This window comes from Trichechus manatus, unplaced genomic scaffold (assembly GCF_000243295.1).
Source record: "Trichechus manatus latirostris isolate Lorelei unplaced genomic scaffold, TriManLat1.0 scaffold00127, whole genome shotgun sequence".
NCBI classification, from domain to species: Eukaryota; Metazoa; Chordata; class Mammalia; order Sirenia; family Trichechidae; genus Trichechus; species Trichechus manatus.
The window spans coordinates 7,168,242-7,188,652 of record NW_004444063.1 but is presented as its reverse complement, the minus strand read 5'-3'; the positions used below and the strand labels follow the sequence as shown (position 1 = coordinate 7,188,652).

The following is a 20,411-nucleotide window of genomic DNA, read 5'->3' as shown; positions in this document are numbered from 1 at the left end:
GACAAAGATTAGACTGGACTATGGGACATAAAATGATACTTGTGAAGAGTATGCCTCTTAGCTCAAGTAGATACATGAGACTAAATGGGCAGCTCCAGCCTAGCAGTGAGATGAGAAAGCAGAGAGGGTCAGGAGCTGGCTGAATGGACATGGGAAATCAGGGGTGGAAAGGAGGAGTGTGCTGTCACAGTACAGGCAGAGCAACTAGGGTCACATAACAATGTATGTATAGATTTTTTATGACAGATTAATTTGAATTGTAAACTTTCACTTAAAGCACAATAAAAAAAAGTCTATTTTAAATAAAAAGGGACGTTGTAAAATATTTTGTAATGGTACATTAATTACCTTTCTCATAAAGTTAGATGGTATGTATATTGACGTGCATATTTGCTAACATTTTCAAAAAGAAACAATGGAAAGAAAATGAAAACTAAATAATGTTTATTATGGGTGAGGAATGAAACAGAAGAGAGAAGATATGAATGAAGGCCTGAATTATGTGAATTACGTTGTTTTATAGTTTTGACTCTAGAATCATATATGTTTTATATAATATTCTAAAAATGAAAACGAAAAATCATGAATCTAAACAAATAAAGAAATAAACCTATTATATGTCCAGTTGGTACCATAACCAAAGAGGGAAGAATTATTTCAAGACACTTTAAAACAGAGGCTAGAACCTAAAAACAAAAAGCACCTTAAAGAACCTAAAAACAAAAAGCACCTTAAAGAAACAAACTGCATCCAACAGTCTCAAAGCTAATAGTAACATTTGTATTGTTATTTTGAAACTATTATTTATATTGCAAAATACAGGTGAACAAATAAACAAACTGTGGTAATTACATTACTGTTGTTAGATTTTCAGCACAAGAGATGATCAGAAAGTTAAAAACACTTTAAGACTGAACTTGAACTAGAAATATCAGTATTAAATTATTAATATTTTAGAACAAGAAAAATCATTTCTCTCTGTTCTGTCCTCTAAAAAAAACCAAGAAATAATAGTAATCAAGTGGCAAGGAAAACCTCTAGAATCCAAAGTGGTTTGTAAATATCAGTCCTACCAAAAGGAACTGGTGTTCCTTGGGGAAAATGGCTGATTACAGGTCTTAGGTAGAAAATGTGTAAGATGTGCCTGGAACAGCATCCTGTCGCCCCAAAAAGACTACTAATGTCCAAAGGACACAGGAGCCAAACTGAAAAGGGCTCCGACTTGTCAAAGATGGTTCACCAAAATTACAATGACTGTAATGAGCTGAATCGAGTATTTAAAAAATAAACAGCAGCAACAAAAAAAAACCTCACTAATCACCTTTGAAGTACTTTTGGAGCCCTGGTGGCACAGGTAACCAAAAGGCTGCTAATCAAAAGGTTGGCAGTTCAAATCCACCAGCTGCTCCTTGGACACTATGAGGCAGTTCTACTCTGTACTACAGGGTCACTATGAGTTGGAATCAACTCGATGGCAATGGGTTTTTTTTTTTAATAATACTAAATCATTATTTTGAAAATTGTCAAACGAAACATTTATACTGCCTTTCCTAAACTAATTTCAGAAGAAATGATAATTAGTAAATCGTCAATTTGCAACCCCTAATGAAATACTACAGTAGTTCTCAAAATGTGGTCCCCGCAGTAAAGCCAGTAACGGAGAACCCAAGGTCAAGAAGGGGACAGTGTTGACGTGTCATGAGGCTGGCAATCAGTATCACAAAACAATATGTGTACTAATTGTTTAATGAAAAACTAATTTGCTCTGTAAATCTTCATCTAAAGTACAATTTAAAAAAAAAAAAAAGTGGTCCCCGACCAGTAGCATCAGCACTAACTACAAACTTATAAGAAATACAAGTTCTTAGAGATGGGGCCCCACCATTCTTTGTTTTTTCACTAGTCTTCCCGGTGGTTCTGATTCATACCAAAGTTAATCTAGTAATGAGCATCAATGGATGATAAAACCATTAGGCGAAATGTTGATGAGTGACTTTGTAACGGAGAAATCAGGCTCATACCACTTGAATCCACTGATAAATCCTAGCACCACTAAAAGTGGGACAACCAGAGGTTCTGTGATTTCTGATGACATGGAACAGGAAGTACATAGCACCACCTATGAAGCAGTCTTGGGGGAAAAAAAACATAAACAAAAACCCGGACCTGAATCCAATCAAACTACTAAAACTAAGTCCCAATTTAAAGAAAATAAGGTGATCTTTAAAAAGTCAAAACAGCAATGAAATTTTTCTTTAAATTTGTAAACACTTAAGTTAAAGAAAAATCTGCTTAAATTACTCATTAGCATTTAAAAAAAAATAAAGATCCCATAATGTACTTGACGCAAATAATCCAAAACAGGAACATTTTTGTTAAATGAAACTTTTTCAACTGAGTGACTGTATTTTACTGATTCATCAACTATTTTATTGGATATCTTATTTAAGACAGGCACTAAGTATGCAGCATTAAACAAAACAAAGGCTGGGCCCTTACGGAACTTACAATTTAATGAAGGATACAGACACATAGGAGCCCTGGTGGCACAGTGGTTAAGAGCTCCACTGCTAACCAAAAGATCAGCAGTTCGAATCCACCAGCTGCTCCTTGGAAACCCTACAGGGAAGTTCTACTCTGTCCTATAGGGTCGCTATGAGTCGGAATCTACTGGACGGCAATGGGTTTGGTTTTGGTTTTTTGGAATAGACACGTCTTGGTTATCTAGTGCTGCTGTAACAGAAACACCACAAGTGGATGGCTTAAACAAAGAAAAGTTTATTCTCTCACAGTCCAGTCGGCTAGAAGTCCGAATTCAGGGCACCGGCTCCAGGGGAAGGCTTTCTCTCTCTGTCAGCTCTGGAGGAAGGTCCTTGTCATGTCTTCCCTTGGTCTGGGAGCACTTCAGCGCAGGAACCTCAGGTCCAAAGGACACACTCTGCTCCCGGCACAGCTTTCTTGGTGGTATGAGGTCCCTAAGTCTCTCTGCTCACTTCTCTCTTTTATATCTCAAAAGAGACTGGCTTAAGACATTATCTAATCTTGTAGATCTCATCAATATAACTGCCACTAGTCCATCTCATTAAAGTCATAGTGATAGGATTTACAACACATAGAGAAATCATATCAGATGACAAAATGGTAGACAATATTGGGAATCATGACCCAGCCAAGTTGACAAATATTTTTGAGGGACACTATTCAATCCATGACAACACATAAACAATTATAACACATGAAAATAACTACCAAGATAGGGAAATACAGGGAAAACGTAGACTGTATGTGAGCTTTAAGGGAAGATATGTTGGAGTTGTATTTCAAGCGGTGTACAAACACGTGGATATGGAGAGGAACCAGATTATTCTCAGGCAACATCAAGTAGTCCAGTTTAGAACCCATATCCAGAGAAATAACTAGAAAGAAAACTGAAAAGGAGAAATTGGGAGTGATGGGGAGTAGGAAGGAATTCTAACATTTGAATGCCTATCACACCATTGAATCCTCAAAACAGCTCCAGAAGGCAGGTGCAATGAACACTGGAACTCTCCCGCATCCACTCCCCTCCTCCAACCAGTATTCTAGGCAAGACTGACCTCACCACTAACTCAAGATGAACAACAATCAGAGCAACTCCATTCTCTTGCTACATTAACTAAAAATAGGTAACCCAGGCCTAATCAATCAGGACGTGGGATGACATGGGTAAGTTCAGAGATGAAACAAACAGCACAGCATTTAGGACTTTTGCTGGAAATCCTGGAGAACAGAGCCTATCTCCTGGATGAGCAGTGTGAAATGGAAACGTAGAAGCACTGCTTCTAGCATTTTGTGACGATAAAAGAGAACAAAGCCTAAGGACACATTTATTAAACGCCAGAGATGAAGTTTAAAAATCACGCTGTCAAGGGCCAGGAAGCAGAAGGGGACAAGGAAGCTGGTGATAGGGAACCCAAGGTTGAGTAAGGATACTGTTGATGTGTTGTGAGATTGTTAACCATTGTCACAGAGCAACATTTGTAGTAACTGTTAAATGAGAAACTATTTTGTTCTGTAAGGCTTCATCTTAAGTGAGAATAACAGCACAATTCAAAGAGCATAGTCAATGTCACTGAACTGTGCATGTAGAAATTTTTGAAATGGTGTATCTTTGGCTATGTGTATTTTCACCAAAAAAAAAGAGGTTGAGAAGTTAGAGGGTTGATATGTTGTGGGGTTGTTAACCAATGTTATAAAACAACATGTGTGCTTCTGTTTCATGAGAAACTATTTGTTCTGTAAGCCTTCACCTGAAGTACAATAAAAAAAAATAAAATTTAAAAAATTTAAAAAATAATTTTAAAAAATCCAATGTTTCACCTAGGCATATTATTTACAGAAAACTACATTTCTCAGCCTTTATTGCAGCGAGGTGTAGTCATATAACTAAGTTCTGGCCAATGTGATCTTAGCAGAAGAGAAGTTCTTCACTTAAAGGTCCTCGCCTTAAGAGGAATAAGTATTCTCCCCTTACACTTTTTCCCTTCCCACTGGCAATAGGTATGATGATGGTAACTGGAGCAGCCAGTTTGGACACAGACATGGAAGCCGCATGAGTTATCCTACCAACCCTGCACTACTCTACCTCTGGACTGTCATATGAAAGAGAATAAACTCCTATCTTGTTTAAAAAAAAAAAATCACGCTGTCAGATTTCAGAACCAAGCAACAAAGACACGCACCAGCTTTAAAGACTACATGACACAACTTCCCAAAGTTATATATACAGAAACTACTTGGGCAGGAATTTGAACTCAAATCCATCACACCAAGTGACAACTCTAGAGGTGACTGATATGCCAAGTTGAGGAGTTTATACTTGGTTTAAAAAACAAAGTCTCTGTAACTAGATTGTCTTGAGTTCAAATCCTAAATCACTTACCAGGATCAAAGTACTTAAGTTCACTGCACCTCAGTTCCCTCATATATAAAATGGGAATGATCCAACCTACTTTATAAAGCTATTGTGAGAATTTAATTTAATATATGTAAAGTACTTAAAACAGTGCATGCCACAGAGCAATCCTCTATTAAGCGATAGGGAGTCAATAAGCGATAGGGAGTCAATAAAAGTTTTTGAACGATTTCATCAGAATTACTGCTTAAAAAGACAAATTTAGCAGAATGGTATGAAGGAGAGCACACAAGAAGTGGGGAAGTCATGGCAAAATTTTAAGAAAGGTATTAGGAGTCTGAATGCGATGTCAGTGGAAATGGAAAAAACTGAGATACTGCAGAATTTAAACGCGACTTAACAAATCACCAAACTTGGCAACCAGAAAAGAGGAATAAAAGATGATTCTCTATTTTCAACCTGGGAGACTAAGAGAATGGTGGTGTCAGGAATAGAAATAAGAAGATCAGGAGAGACTGGTTAAGGACTCCTTCAAATAAAGGAGATTCCATTAAGTTACACATGGCGAGTTTTTTTAAAAAGAGTCTTTCTTAGAAAATAATTTAAACTCAGCAAGATTTAAGACAACAATTATTACATTAGTAAGAAATGAAGTCCAAATTTCAAAAACTAAATTTTGAAGCTATATTTTTCGCTAACCTATTTTCTTTCATTAAACATAGTTCTAAAAAAAACAAATGTTAATTCTACTATTTAGGGAAGGAAAAGTAAATCAAATCAACAATAAAAAGTTATAATATTTGCATTTTTCTGCAAAATTAGACTTTCAGGATCAAATAGATTCCTCACAGCATTACCAAGTAATTACTTATAGTGGTCATCTTCCCACTTCAATAAGAAAGATATGATCCCACAGGATTCTCTGTAAAGAATAATATAATTTACTTTCTACTACTTCTAATATATGACTAAACCGTACAATATATAGACGGATAATGTTTAAAAATAATAAAAACTCTTGTGAATGCAGCAATCTTTAAAAATCACATTTTAAAAAAACAAAACTTCTGAAACAATGCTTACAACTATTGACAATATTAAGAAGTTAGCTTTAAGAACTTCAGCTCAAAATGTGATATAAAATCAGATTACTGAAAGTGAAAAAAATAACTCAGCACTACAGATTGTTTCCCCTACAGAAATAATAAACAGAAAGCTTTATCAGTGAGGCCATTTCCTCATCTCTCATTTATTCCACATCTATCTCACTTTCTCCCCCAAGTATGTCCCTTAAAAAAAAAAAAAAAAAAAAAAAAACTGTAGGTCACCAATAACCTCCAACTTGACAAATCCAATGGAAACTTTTCCGTTTCTCATCTCACAAGACCTGTCAGCAGCTTGCATACAACACAGTTCATCACTACCTCATTTCTCAAACAGTTCCCTTTCTGGGCTTCCCTAACACCGCATCCTTACTTTTCCTCCTATCTCTCTGGCCAGTCCTTCCTTATAGACCTCACAGATCTGTACTCCCAGGCAAGGCTCTGGGTCTTTTCTAGTTCTCTATCAATACTCTCTTCCTAGATGATCTCATCCATTCCTGTAGTTTTAACACTGATCATAAGTTAACAACTGACCATAAGCTCAAATTTATATTTGCAGGTCCAATCTCCACTGTGAACTCAAGATTTACTTCATTAAACTGTCAACTGGACATCTCTAAGTGGATGTCTCATCAGCAATTAAAACTAGACCAAAACATTCAAAGTAGAACATTTGACTCTTCCCCTCTGCCACTACAACTATTTAGTTTATTCTTTCTACAAATATTTACTTGGCATATATTACATGCCAGGCACTGTGCTGTCCACTGGCACAACAAATGTAAACTTGGGGGAGAAAGAAAATAAACAGTAGGTCATAAAAAGTATTCTGAAGGACATAGTGTGCTCTGAAAAATAACAGGAGGAAGGACTGCTACTTTTGATAGGGTATTCCAGATAGGCCTTCATAATACTATCCTTTCCCTTAGAAAACGGCATCTACCTAGCTGCTCAACTCAAGTCAGAAACCTAGGCATCCACTCCCTACAAACAACCCATCAGATGGATCTATACGTTCTAACTCCAAAATACACCTTGAAGCTGAAGAGAGCTCTCAGACAAAGCAAAGAAACACAGGACAAGTAACTACAAAGTGAGGGATGTCAAACGGGGAAGCACAGTACACTATGGGAGCAAGTTACAGTGGAACCTAATCCAGTCTGGGAGAAATCAGAAAAGGCTTCCCGGAGGAAGGGAAAATTAGAATGAGCCCAGATGATCTCTACAAATTAGCTAAACAAAAAAGGGTATACATACTATGCCAAGATCAGGAAGCAGTATAGCAAGGTACATGTCAGAACCTAAAACAAGTTCAAGGTGATGAAATTTTAGAAAAGGGAGAGTGGATTAAAACAAGACCAGAAGAAAGCAGAAGTTATCAAAGACAAATGAGATCATGTCAAAATGGCACAGCTGTCAATTCTAAAGGCTGTCACTGGCCAAATGTGGGACAATTTAACTACAATGGATTAAAACACAGTAAAATACAAAAGTGCATAATTGATACTAAAAAATGAAAAACCCTCACTGAACACCATGTAACTTCCTAGGGCACCAACTCATTATTCTGAAAATTGATAAAAGGGACACAATCTAACTTTTATGCTGCCTTTCCTTTCATAAAGGGTAATCAAACAGCTGATCAGGGAACGTTCTTCTAGCAAATATATACAGAAAGAATTAAAGAATTAAGATAGCATCATTTTGCAACCCTAAAAAAATAATGAATTCAGGCAATGATCAACAAAGGACATTAGCCTTTATGGAAAAGGGTATTGTATAATATGTACAAACAGGATGAAACCAGGGCTTTGAACCAGTTCGTTCTGGTTTGAACCCCTGCTGAGAATTTGCATTTCTAACAAGTTCGCAGGTGACGCTAATGCTGCTGTTAGGGACCAATTCTGAGAACCCAAAGTAGAGCAATGGTTCTCAAAATTTATAATACATAAGAATCACCTGGGGATCTTGTTAAACTACAGATTCTAATTCAGTATATCTGCGGTGGAAATGCAAATTCTCAGTCGAGGTTTGAACCAGAACAAACCAGTTTAAAACCCTGGCTGAAACCACTAATCAATTTTAGCATCATTAAAAGTAGGACCAGACATTATGCAATTCTAACAGATAGGAAGTACAGCAACATCTATGGAATATTTTTATTAAACAACAACAAACTGAACCTTAATCTAATAATGTACCCATATCTAACTACCAGTTTTCAGGAAATACAGATACTAGAGAAATAAATTAAAGCAGTGGTTCTCAAACTTTAGCATCAGACTCACCTGGAGAGCTTGTCAAACTATAGATTGCTAGGTAGCAGTGAGTTACAAGAAAAATGATCTAGTTTTGACAAAAAATCATACGTTTTTTTAAAAGAAGATGAACTGTTATAAAGATTACTAAGAAGACATTTGCGATGTGGCACAACTCAAAATGAGAAGAAACAGCTGCAAATATCCATTAACAATCAGAATGTGGAATGTATGAAGTATGAATCTACAAAAATTGGAAACTGTCAAAAATGAAATGCAATGCATAAACATCAATATCCTAGGCATTAGTGAGCTGAAATGAACTCATATTGGCCACTATGAATCAGACAATCATATGGTCTACTATGCCAAGAATGACAAATTGAAGAGGAATGGCATCCTGTTCAACACCAAAAAGAACATTTCCAGATCTATCCTCAAGTACAATGCTGTCAGTGATAGGATAATATCCATACATCTACAAGGAAGACCAGTTAATACAACTATTATTCAAATTTACACACCAACCACTAAGGCCAGAGATGAAGAAATTAAAAGATTTTTACCAACTTCTGCAGTCTGGAATTGATCAAACATGCAATCAAGATTCAGTGATAATTAATGGCAATTGGAATGCGAAAGTTGGAAACAGAAGAAGGGTTGGTAGCTGGAAAATATGGCCTTGGTGATACAAACGACGCTGGAGACTGCATAATAGAATTTTGCAAGACCAACGACTTCTTCATTGCAAATACCTTTTTTCAACAACATGAACAGCAACTATACACGTGGACCTCACTGAATGGAATACACAAGAATCAAACCAACTACATCTCTGGAAAGAGACAACAGAAAAGCTCAACATCATCAGTCAGAACAAGGCCTGGGGCCAACTGTGGAACAGACCATCAATTGCTCATATGCAAGTTGAAGTTGAAGAAAATTAGAATAAGTCCACAAGAGCCACTGTACAACCTTGAGTATATAGCACCTGAATTGAGAGACCATCTCAAGAATAAATTTGATGCACTGAATACTAATGACTGAAGACCAGGTGAGTTGCAGAAGGACATCATGCATGAAGAAAGCAAGAGGTCATCAAAAAGACAGGAAAGAAAGAAAAGACTTCAAATTCAGAAGAGACTCTGAAACTTGCTCTTGAACGCAGAGTAGCTAATGCAAAAGGAAGAAATGATAAATAAAAGAGTTGAACAGAAGATTTCAAAGGACAGCTCAAGATGACAAAGTAAATTATAATGTAATGTGCAAAGACTGGAGTGAGAAAACCAAAAGGGAAGAACATTTCTCCGCATTTCTCAAGCTGAAAGAACTGAATAAAAAAATTCAAGTCTCAAGTTGCAATACTGAAGGATTCTACGGGGAAAATACTAAAAGATGCAGGAAGCATCAAAAGAAGATGAAAGGAATACAGAGTCACTGTACCTAAAAGAATTGGTCAACATTCATCTGTTTCAGGAGGCAGCATGTGAAGAAGAACCAATGGTACTGAAGGAAGAGATCCAAGCTGTACTGAAAGCACTGGCAAAAAACAAGGCCCCAGGAATTGATGGAATACCAACTGAGATGTTTCAATAAATGGATGCAGCGCTGGAAGTACTGATCTATGCCAAGAAATTTGGAATAGAGCTACCTGGCCAACCAACTGGAAGAGATCTGTATTTGTACCCACTCCAAAGAAAGGAGATCCAACAGAATGTAGAAATTATTGAATAATATCATTAATATCACACACAAGTAAAATTTTGCTGAAGATCACTCAAAAGCAGTTGCAGCAGTACATGAACAGGGAACTGCCAGAAATTCAAGCCAGATTCAGAAGAGGGCATGGAACGAGGGATATCACTGCTGATGTCAGATGGATCTTGGCTGAGAGCAGAGGATACCAGAAAGATGTTTACCTGTGTTTTAATGACTATGCGAAGGCATTCAACTGTGTGGATCATAACAAATTATGGATAACATTGCACAGAATGGGAATTCCGAAGCGCTTAATTGTGCTCATGAGAAACCTGTACTCAGACCAAGAGGCAGTCGTTCAAACAGAACAAGGGGATACTGCGTGGTTTAAAGTCAGGAAAGGTGTGCATCAAGGTTGTATCTTTTTGCCATACTTATTCAGTCTGTATGCTGAGCAAATAATCTGAGAAGCTGGACTACATGAAGAAGAACGGGGCATCAGGATTGGAGGAAGACTCCTTAACAACCTGCGATATGGAGATGACACAACCTTGCTTGCTGAAAGTGAAGAGGATTTGAAGTACTTACTGATGAAGATCAAAGACCACAGCCTTCAGTACGGATTACACCTCAACATAAAGAAAATAAGAATCCTCACAACTGGACCAATAAGCAACATCATGCTAAATGGAGAAAAGACTGATGTTGTCAAGGATTTCATTTTACTTGGATCCACAATCCACGCCCATGGAAGAAGCAGTCAAGAAATCAAAAGACACACTGCATTGGGCAAATCTGCTGCAAAAGATTTCTTCAAAGTGTTAAAAAGAAAGATGTCGCTTCTAGGACTAAGGTGTGCCTGACCCAAGCCATGCTGTTTCAATCGCCTCATATGCATGTGAAAGCTGGACAATAAATAAGGAAGATCGAAAAAGAATTGATGCCTTTTGAATTATAGTGTTGACAAAGAATACTGAATATATCACAGACTGCCAGAAGAACAAACAAACCTGTCTTGGAAGAAGTACAGCCAGAATGCTGATTAGAAGCAAGGATGGAAAGACTTCGTCTCACATACTTTGGACATGTTATCAGGAGGGACCAGGCCCTGGAGAAGGACATCAGGCTTGGTAGAGTAGAGGGTCAGTGAAAAAGATCCTTAATGAGATGGACTGACACAGCGGCTGCAACAACGGGATCAAGCATATCAACGATTGTGAGGATGGCACAGGACCGGGCAGTGTTTTGTTCGGCTGTACACAGGGCTGGTACAAGTCAGAACCGACCCAACAGCACCTAATAACAACAACAAGAAGACATAACTGAAAATGCAATATGCAGACTCTTATGATTCTGATTCGAACAAACCCACCATAAAAGGGTATCTTGAAACAACTGGGAAAATTTGAACATGGACTAAGAATATATGATATTAAGAAATTTCTGTTAATTCTGTTAAGAATAATAGAACATTGTCTTTTTTTTTTTTTTTAATGACTTCATTAGGAGAAACAAAAGTCAAAGCCAGAGAATCGGCAAAAGATACACAACACAAGCTGGTCACTTTAAGGAGTTTGTGCCCAAACTGAATGGCTTTAGACAAAACAGTGATATCTTAGTAACAACATCTCCTGGTTCCTAAAAGCCATGTGTTAACCACTCTGTTAAGTACTTTACATGAATCCTTAAAATAACCCTATAATGGAGATTTTAAGAGTCCCCGGGTGGCACAACCATTAAGTGTTCCAATTGGCAGTTTGAACCCGCACAGAAGCACCTCAGAAGACAGGCCTGACAATCAGCTTCCAGAAGGTCATAACCTTGAAAACTCTATGGAGTAGTTCTACTCTGCACAAATGGGGCTGTCATGAGTCGGAACTGACTCCACAGCAACCAACAGCGGCAACAACGGAGATACTAAATTCTATATTATTCGTCTGTTGATGATGATTAGAATTTGCATTTTGTTAAAGGATGAAGTTTTGAGAGTAGTTTGAAGGAAGGCAAGAGCGATGGCAGAAAGACCAATTAAGAAGTTGTTACAACAGGTTAAGAATCATTGCTACACACAGTAAGAACAAAAGAATGTTCATGCATTAAAAATAAAACAAATACATACATTGTTTTTTGAACAAAACAATGTCTTATAGACATTTAACTCTGAAACAACCTTCCCCACCAAATTAGAATTTTACTTTTGAAATTCTACTTTTCAAAGCAATTTAAAAATAAATTTTTGTTATGTTTTTATTTTTATTTTATTTTTAAAATACTTTTAAAAGCAATCACTTTTATAGGCTGGACAGTTATTGGGTTTACACTTCTTATTTTTACTGAAAAGAAGCCTGATGGGGATAACACAAAGCAGTGACTTCTCTTAGGAAGCACCTTCCTTCCCAAATTATTTATAAGACAAAAATAAATTATTGTGTATCATCGCACCACCAGAGCCCCGACTAGGGTCCCTTAAAAATATAAATGACTGGAATAATACCCTCCCTATGATATTCTTCAAATTCATCTCAGGCTCAAGAAGCTTAGATAAGACAGACACACAGAAACCTATAAGGTTAAGGGGCTAATGAGCAAAGACTGAGAGGAAAGGGTGGTACTTAACCCATCTTTTCCAACAGGGTAACCATGAAAGGCATTACTGAAAGGATCCTAAGGCCTCTATCAAAAGTCTCTCGTATCCTAGAGTTCCACTGTGGCTTATCACCACTGGGTCTTCTATATTGTCTACTATGAGGATCTACCTTCTTATTGGGTGAACTACAGTTAGCTGCCAATGGCTAACTGTGCCCAAATTTGATTTAACAACTTAAAAAAAGAAAACACCAAACCAGTTACCCTCCAATTGCTTCTAACTTATGGTGATCCCAAGTGTTTCAGAGTAGAACTGCACTCCATAGGGTTTTCAACACCTGTGACCTTTTGGAAGCAGACTGCCAGGCCTTTCTTCTGAGGTGCCTCTGGGTGGATTCTAACTGCGAACCTTCGGTTAGTGGCCAAGCACTTAACAGTCTGCACCTCCGAGGGACTCCTAAGCTGATCAGAACAAACAGAAGCCAAAAAAAGGGATTCTACAAAGGAAGGCATGGTATACTGACATGAATATTAAATTTTGGTCTACTTAAAAATCTGGGTTACATGAAAAGATGCTGAACATTATCAGTCACTAGAGAAATGCAAAATAAAACCACAATGAGACACTCACTAGAATGGCTATAAAAATTTTAAGATTGACAATATCAAGCACTGGAGAGGATATGGAGCAACTATAACCTTGATACACTCACTGCTGGTGGGAATGCAAATAGTACCACTTTGGAAAAGTTTGGTAACTTCTTAAAAAGTTAAACATACATTTATCATATAACCCAGCAATCCCACGCCTATGTATCTGCCCGAGAGAAATGAACATGTGTCCACATACAGACTTGTGTACAAATATTCACAGCAACATTATTCATAGTAGCCCAAATCTGACAACAACCAAAATAGGTCCATCGCCTGGTGAACGGAGAAACATATTTGTGATATATATAACAATGGAAAACTACCCAGCAATAAAATGGGAGGAACAAATTACTGATACACACAACAACATGGATGAATCTCAATCACCATGCTAAATGAAAATAAGCCACACACAAAAGACTATATATAGTATGATTACATTTATATGAAATTCTAGAAATATCAAAACTATAATAACAAAAAGCAGATCAGTGATTGCCCGGGGTGGGGAGGGGGGGCGCAGTGCTAGGAACTAACTGCAAAAGGGTATGAGGGAACTGTTTGGGTGATGGAAGTATTCTAAAACTTGACTGGGGTAGCAAGTACACATCTGCATACATATACCAAAACTCATGGAAGTGTATGCTTAAATGGGTCAGTTTTATTGCATGCAAATTATACTCAATGAAACTGTTAAAAAAAAAATAAAAATAAACAGGGGCTGACCCGATCTGTAATTTACTAGCTGAGTGAACTTAATAAGTTTTCATTTTCTCACATGTACACCTGTAACCACCACCCATCTGTGGTGGCTATGCTTTACTACGATGCTGGAAACTATGCCACCAGTTTTTCAAATACTAGCAGGGTCACTCATGGTAGACAGATAGCAGTGGAATTTCCAGACTAAGACAGACTAGGAAGAAAGGCCTAGCAATCTACTTTCAAAAACAGAATACTGTCCAATATAGTGCTGGAAGATGAGTCCCCCTAGGTTGGCAGGCACTCAAAATACAAAGAGGCAACAACAATGGACCAAGGATCACGAAGATGGCACAGCACTGGGCAATATTTTGTTCTGCTGTACATGAGGTCACCATGAGTCAGAGCCAACTTGATGGCAACTAACAACAACAACACTTGTACACATTTTATTTTTAAAGCAATCACTTTTATATGCACTACAGTTACTGGGCTTACACTTAATTCTTACTTCCACTGGAAAAAGGATTATATGGTTATTTATACTGCTACTTGTCTTATCTCACAAGGTTGTTGTAAAATATCAAATAAGATACTGAGGAGAAAGTGCTTAGGCAACTGTAAAGTAATATTGCACAACTATACAGTAGACCATACTTTTTAAAAAATTAGATATAAAAATGTTTTCTCATGCGAATGACTTGAAGTCATTGGAAATCTGGGTACCAAAGTCAATCTCTACCCAAGAAATAAAAAGCAGCTGCCTATTCAAAGGTCACCAAACCTGTTTTCTATTGTCTCTTGAGTTACTATATGGCTCAAAATAATATTATCTAGACTGCACTTTCATTTTTCAAAACAAAAGCACTACAGAAATGTTTAAAGAAAATCATCAGATGAGCATGGCAAGACACTTATTTCCCAGCGGGAAAAGACCAATACCTAGAAAACTGTATGCTTTTACTAAGCACTTTCCCAAGATATTCACAACTGAGATTTCTCCTCTTCTAAAAGACAGTTAAATTTCTTTCCATTTAACAGTTCAATTCCACCTGTATTTACTAAATGTTTACTAATAAGACCTGCACTGGAGTGAGAGTGAATAATTTCAGAATATCAAAACTTTAAACCAGTGTGGTACAATCATTTCACTTTTGCTTGCTGCGAAATACAACAGATTTTTATTTTCTCCTACAACTGTACAACTGGGCTCTCTGCTAGCCTACCAAGTTTGAGTGATATCTGACGTTTAGCCTAGTTATATTTACACGTTTCCACACTGCAACAAGTATGAAGGCTGTTTGGAAGCCATACAATCTCCTCTTCAAATGCAGTTCCGCGACGAAATTTTACCCTGAATCCAGGTTTATATTCTTACAATTCTAAAAACCTATTCTACCAGCAAGAGGTACAACAACCAAAAATTAACAAAGCCTGTAATACCACAAATATTCTGCTATTGTTTTCCATTTTAAAAAACTCCTCTTTAGTTAACAGTTCTAACGGAAAGATTCTATGGCCAATTCTATGGCCATACTTCACTTATTTCGGCCCTGCTTCAATTCGGTCAGGAGTAAACCTAACTTCTTAGGTTTCACATTTCTCCTTCGGTAACACTAAGGTCGCTCGGCGCGGGAACTGCACACCTCCAATTGTAGTTTCCAAGAAACCTGAAAAGACGGCCCCTTGCCTCCTCGCTCCTCCAGCCTTCTCTACACTCGGAAGGGTGACCAAAACTGCTGCTCGCTCCACAACGCCACCCACGCTGGATTCGAGCACCCGGGGGGCGAATGGTCGCGGGGAGGAGGGTAGAATGTCTCTGGCTAGAGGACGGCGGCTAAGATCCAGTCCAGCCCGCGCCCAAGTCTAGTCGCCGCCAGGAAGGCGCGAGGACCCCAATGCCTGAGGCCGCGGTTCTCCATCTGGAGGGTCAGAGCCGCGCGTGGCTGCCCGGCGAGACGTAAACAAACCTGCCCGGAGGAGGGGGAAGGGTCGACAATAATGGTGGGGGATACCCCGCTCCAACCGTCGAACGCAAGTCCGCCTCTGCCCGACCCCTCCCGACTGTGGTCCTGGTCTCCAGCGCGGCGCCGCCCCAGCGCCCCTGGAGCCCGGAGCCCACAAGGCCACCGGCCCCGTGCCCCCCGCCTGGCCCGGCCGCAGCACCCTACCTAAACGCGCAATCCGGGTCGCGGGCGTCCCGGCCGGGCGCGCACAGCCCGCTCCTCTTGCTGAACAGCTTCTGGAACAGCGTAGGGGCCATGCTGGCCACCGCCAAGCCCGGGTCGCTCCGCAGGGCGTTTGCTAGGCCCCCGTTCCTAGAGCCGCCCCACCACCCCCATGGGTGCCTCAGTCATATGACAGAAATTAGTCACTTCAAACAGCCACGGCGCGCGGGGCGGGGCGCGAGACAAGGCCGGACCTTATTGGTTGGCGGTGAGCCTCATCACGTGGCAGCGCGCGGAGCTGGAGGCAAGGCGGCGGCGTGGGGCGGGGCTGACGCCCATAGGCTGGCAAGTAGATCACATCACGTGGCAACGCACGGGGCGGGGCGTGCGCGGAGGGGCGTGGTGGGGAACTACCGGTTGGCTGGAGAAGTGAAGGAGGAACCAGTGCAGGTTCCGCTCATTCTCTTTGAGACTGTCAGCGGCTATATAGGGGATATGGCGGGGTGGCGCGGGGACTCCGCTTGAGACTTTGGGTTGCAGAAGCCCTCGGCTCTCAGCACCCATGACAAAGAGAGTTCTTAGGGCGCTATGGGCACCTAACGCTCCTCCACCGACCCCTTCCAAGTGGCTTCTCACTTCCGTCTGGCGGAGTCCAGCGGCCACTCGAGCAGAGAAGGCGCTCGGGCGTACGGGGTCTGCGGCCAGCGCTAGGCTTTGAGCCCGGGGCACCAAACCCCTAGTCTACAGGCCGGACCACGGGAGTTTTAGGCTCAGAGCTGGACAGCGCGGGGGCTGGCTCAAGGGAACTAGTGGCGGACCCTGCCGGCACCCCCGCCACAGCCGTGGCTTCCAATAGAGACAGACTTGGCCAAGGACTACCGGGCAGGGGTCATCAGAGTTTCCGACTAGCGCCTCCAACCCTGACAACGGAATTAACCGTTTGGAAGAGCTGGCAGTCGGAGGTTCAGGAGTTAGGGTCAGTTTTCTTGGTAACCAACAAAATCAGAAGTGAAAGCAATGATATTGCGAAGCCCAGAGAAGGCATATATGTTCAAATATCTAACCCTTTGCACGAACTATTTAAATTTTTAATTAAAAGTCTGATCTTAATGTGTAGGTGTGGGGTGGGGGGAGGAAGGAACTGTGGAATTGTAACCAAATGAGTTTGAGAGGGGAAAAAATGCTACAAGTTATCAGGTTTGGGATCAAACTAGTCTTACAAAGCTTCAGCACCAAGCACCCATTCACCCAACCATCCACCCATCTTTAGGATGAGGAATTTTATAACATGGGATGCAATTCTCAGAAAAATGTGGATGCTGTTAGGAAATTACTGGTATGTGGTTGGAAGGATGGATAAAAATATTTGAGAATTTTATTGAACTAGGCAAACAAATTTAATTTTCTTTAAGTGGGTACCAATTCCCACTGAGTTGCAGCTAGTGTTTTAAGCTACAAATAAGTGGTCCTACCTGTAGAAAATAGGGAGAAATTATATCCGTTTGAAAATTTGTCAGTGATCATGTTGAGTTTCAATGTTATAAGATTTTTAAATTATAGATATTATGTTTAGATGCATCGATTATTTGTAAATATACATTTGTGTCATGAAATAAAGGCAGTGGGGTGAGGGAGTAAGGGCGGTCTTTCTGAAGAGGTGGTATTTGAGGTGCTGAGATTAAAATTCATTCAAATTTCTCTGTACATTGCCCAAACTCCAGAAGTTACTGAGCAAAGCAAGGCTCAAAATAGCAGAACTATATCACCTATAAACTTGAGATAATCCTCTGGACTCTGGGGCCAAACGTTGAAAGATTTCTAATAGGGAAAAGTGAACTATGAATATTTTTCTCACAAAATGTTTGTCCATGGAATGAAATTTTTGTTAAAAAAAAAAAAGTCAATGCAACTTTTAACAAGTTGAAAATTGGGCATTCTATAAATACATTAATGAATCAGTCATTTGGCGATTTTCGCTAGCTAAATCCAACTTGAGTGGCCGCTGGACTCCACCAGTTGGAGGTGTGAAGCCACCTGGAAGGGGTCGGTGGAGGAGCATTAGTTGCCCATGGCACCCTAGCTAACCCAACCAAATTCGTTAGTTGCGCTAAACAATACAAATGGAAACAGGCTCAAGCCTGTCTATACAGGACCAAAGACACTGTGAGGACTCATGCCTGGCACAGAGAAGAGTAGTTCCATGTCCCCTAGGAAGGAAGTTTCCAAATACAATAACCTTGTGTGCTTTCATTTTGGGAAAAGTCACTTCATAGATAATTACAGATATTAATAGTAAGGGAAAGAACATTACTGCTTACATAAGAGATGTGTTATTTTAGTATTCTCTAATCACGTAATAGCTTCATTTCTGTAGTCTCATTTATACTTGAAAAGTAGAGAAAACTAAGTACATCACATTTCCCCTATGTTGCAGCATAGTCCTCAAATCACAGAATCATAGAACACTGAAATAATACAAGTTTGTAATAAAGTAAGATACAACTATACTCAGTTATGCAAATTGAAAATATTTTGAAGCTCAATTTTGGTGTATATTATCTTTTTTTTACTTACTCCTACCTCTTTCCACAAAGAGGTGCCTTATAAGCAGCCTCTTTAAGGAGAGGGAGTCTGCAAGGAGGAAGGTTAGAGAGAAAATAATTGTTATCTATTCATTAATATTATATGAATGTAGAACTGTTGGGTTGGAAAGATCAGACAGGAGGACTACATTTTCATTCAGGAGTAAGATTCAGCCTCCCCAAAACATCTGCTTCCAAGATTACTCTTCTGATAACATAAAAAACAGGGGCACTCTTCACCCTAGCCATTATGGGTTGAATTGTATCCCCAAAAAATGTGTTTATCAATTTGGCTAGGCCATGATTCCCATTATTGTGTGATTGTTCACCATTTTGTATTCTGATGTGATTTTCCTGTGTGTTGTAAATCCAAACTCTATGATGTTAATGAGGTGGGATTAGCGACAGTTATGTTTAAGAGGCAGGATGCAATCTGCGAGATTAGGTTGTGTTTTAAGTCAATCTCCTTTGAAATATAAAAGAGAGAAGCAAGCAGAGACGGGGACATCAGCACTGGGAGCAGAACACATCCTTTGTATCCAAGGTTCCTGCGCTGAGAAGCTCCTAGACCCGGGGAAGACTGATGGCAAGGACCTTCCCCCAGAGCCAACAGAGCACACAGAGACAGAAAGCCTTTCTCTGGCTGGCACCCTGAATTTGGACTTCTGGACTCCTAGACTGTGAGAGAATAAATTTCTCTTTGGTGAAACCGTCCACTTGTGGTGTTTCTGTTATAGTAGCACTAGATGACTAAGACAGTAGCCATTCGCAGGTTACCAGATACAGGAAGGGGTGGCAATAAAACTGGAATTTTGCTCCCTTAACCACCATGCTTGCAAATTGTGATAGGAACTATGAGGATGGTATCAAGCAACTGAAGGAGGTTAAATTTAGATAATGTGGTCAGGAAGATGTGGGATTTGAACTGAGGGCTAAAGGATAAAAGGAACCAGCCATGGGAGGATGTTGGTGAAGAATATTCTGGCAGAGAAGAAAAAATGCAAAGGTCCTGAGGCAGAAAGAGTTTGACCTGTTGGAGGAAGAGTAAGGCCAGAGGGACTGGAGTATACTCTGGGAGGGGGAAGATGGTTTGAGGTGTGGTTAGAAAGATACTAGGGCCAAACCATGTAGGGCTTTATAAATCATAGGAAGGAGTTTAGATCACGTGTGATGGGAGCTATTGCAGGAATTTAAAACGAGAGGGACGTGATTCAATTTGTGATTTTAGAAGATTGGATGCTCTGTGGAGAAGTGTGACGGTTAAGATCATGTGTCAACTTGGCTGGGCCATGATTCTTAGTGTTCTGGCAGTCATTTAATGTTGTGATCACGTCCTTGTTGAGATTTGATATGTGATCACCCCCCGTGATGGGATCTGCTGTGAGTAGCAAATCAGTTGAAAGGGAGTTTCCTTGGGCGTGTGGCCTGCATCTGAATATAAGCAGACGTTCTGGCTTTTGCCTGTTCTGGATCCTGCAGCTGGCTCCTGTTTGTCTGACCTCCAGTTCTTGGGACTTAAGCTAGCAGCTTACCTGCATTCTTGTCTGCCAGTCTCGAGATTTGTCGATCTTCACAGCCTGTGAGCAAGAGCCCTGCTCTCCAACCTGCCTTGGTTTCTCCAGCCCCTGCAGCTAGCTACATGAATCAGGAGAAGACTTGCTGTCTTGCCTGCCAATCTTGGGATTTGTCGATCTTCACAGCCTGTAAGAGCCCTGCTCTCTGACCTGCCAATCTTGGGTTCACCAGCCCGTGCAGCTACGTGAATC

General features: G+C 39.9%; 1 protein-coding gene across 3 annotated transcripts in view; it reads right to left on the bottom strand.

The window, feature by feature from the left end:
• Positions 1 to 16,248, bottom strand: part of FNIP1 (folliculin interacting protein 1) — a 159,597-nt gene extending 143,349 nt beyond the window's left edge. For 2 of the 3 annotated variants that reach the window (XM_004384755.2, XM_004384756.3), the window contains exon 1: positions 16,067 to 16,248. In XM_004384755.2, the coding sequence (XP_004384812.1) occupies positions 16,067 to 16,158 (92 nt within the window). In that variant the 5' untranslated portion in view covers positions 16,159 to 16,248. The remainder of the gene's footprint in view (positions 1 to 16,066) is intronic. The other variant, XM_023739017.1, reaches the window with a different exon arrangement.
• Positions 16,249 to 20,411: the final 4,163 nt, after the last annotated feature.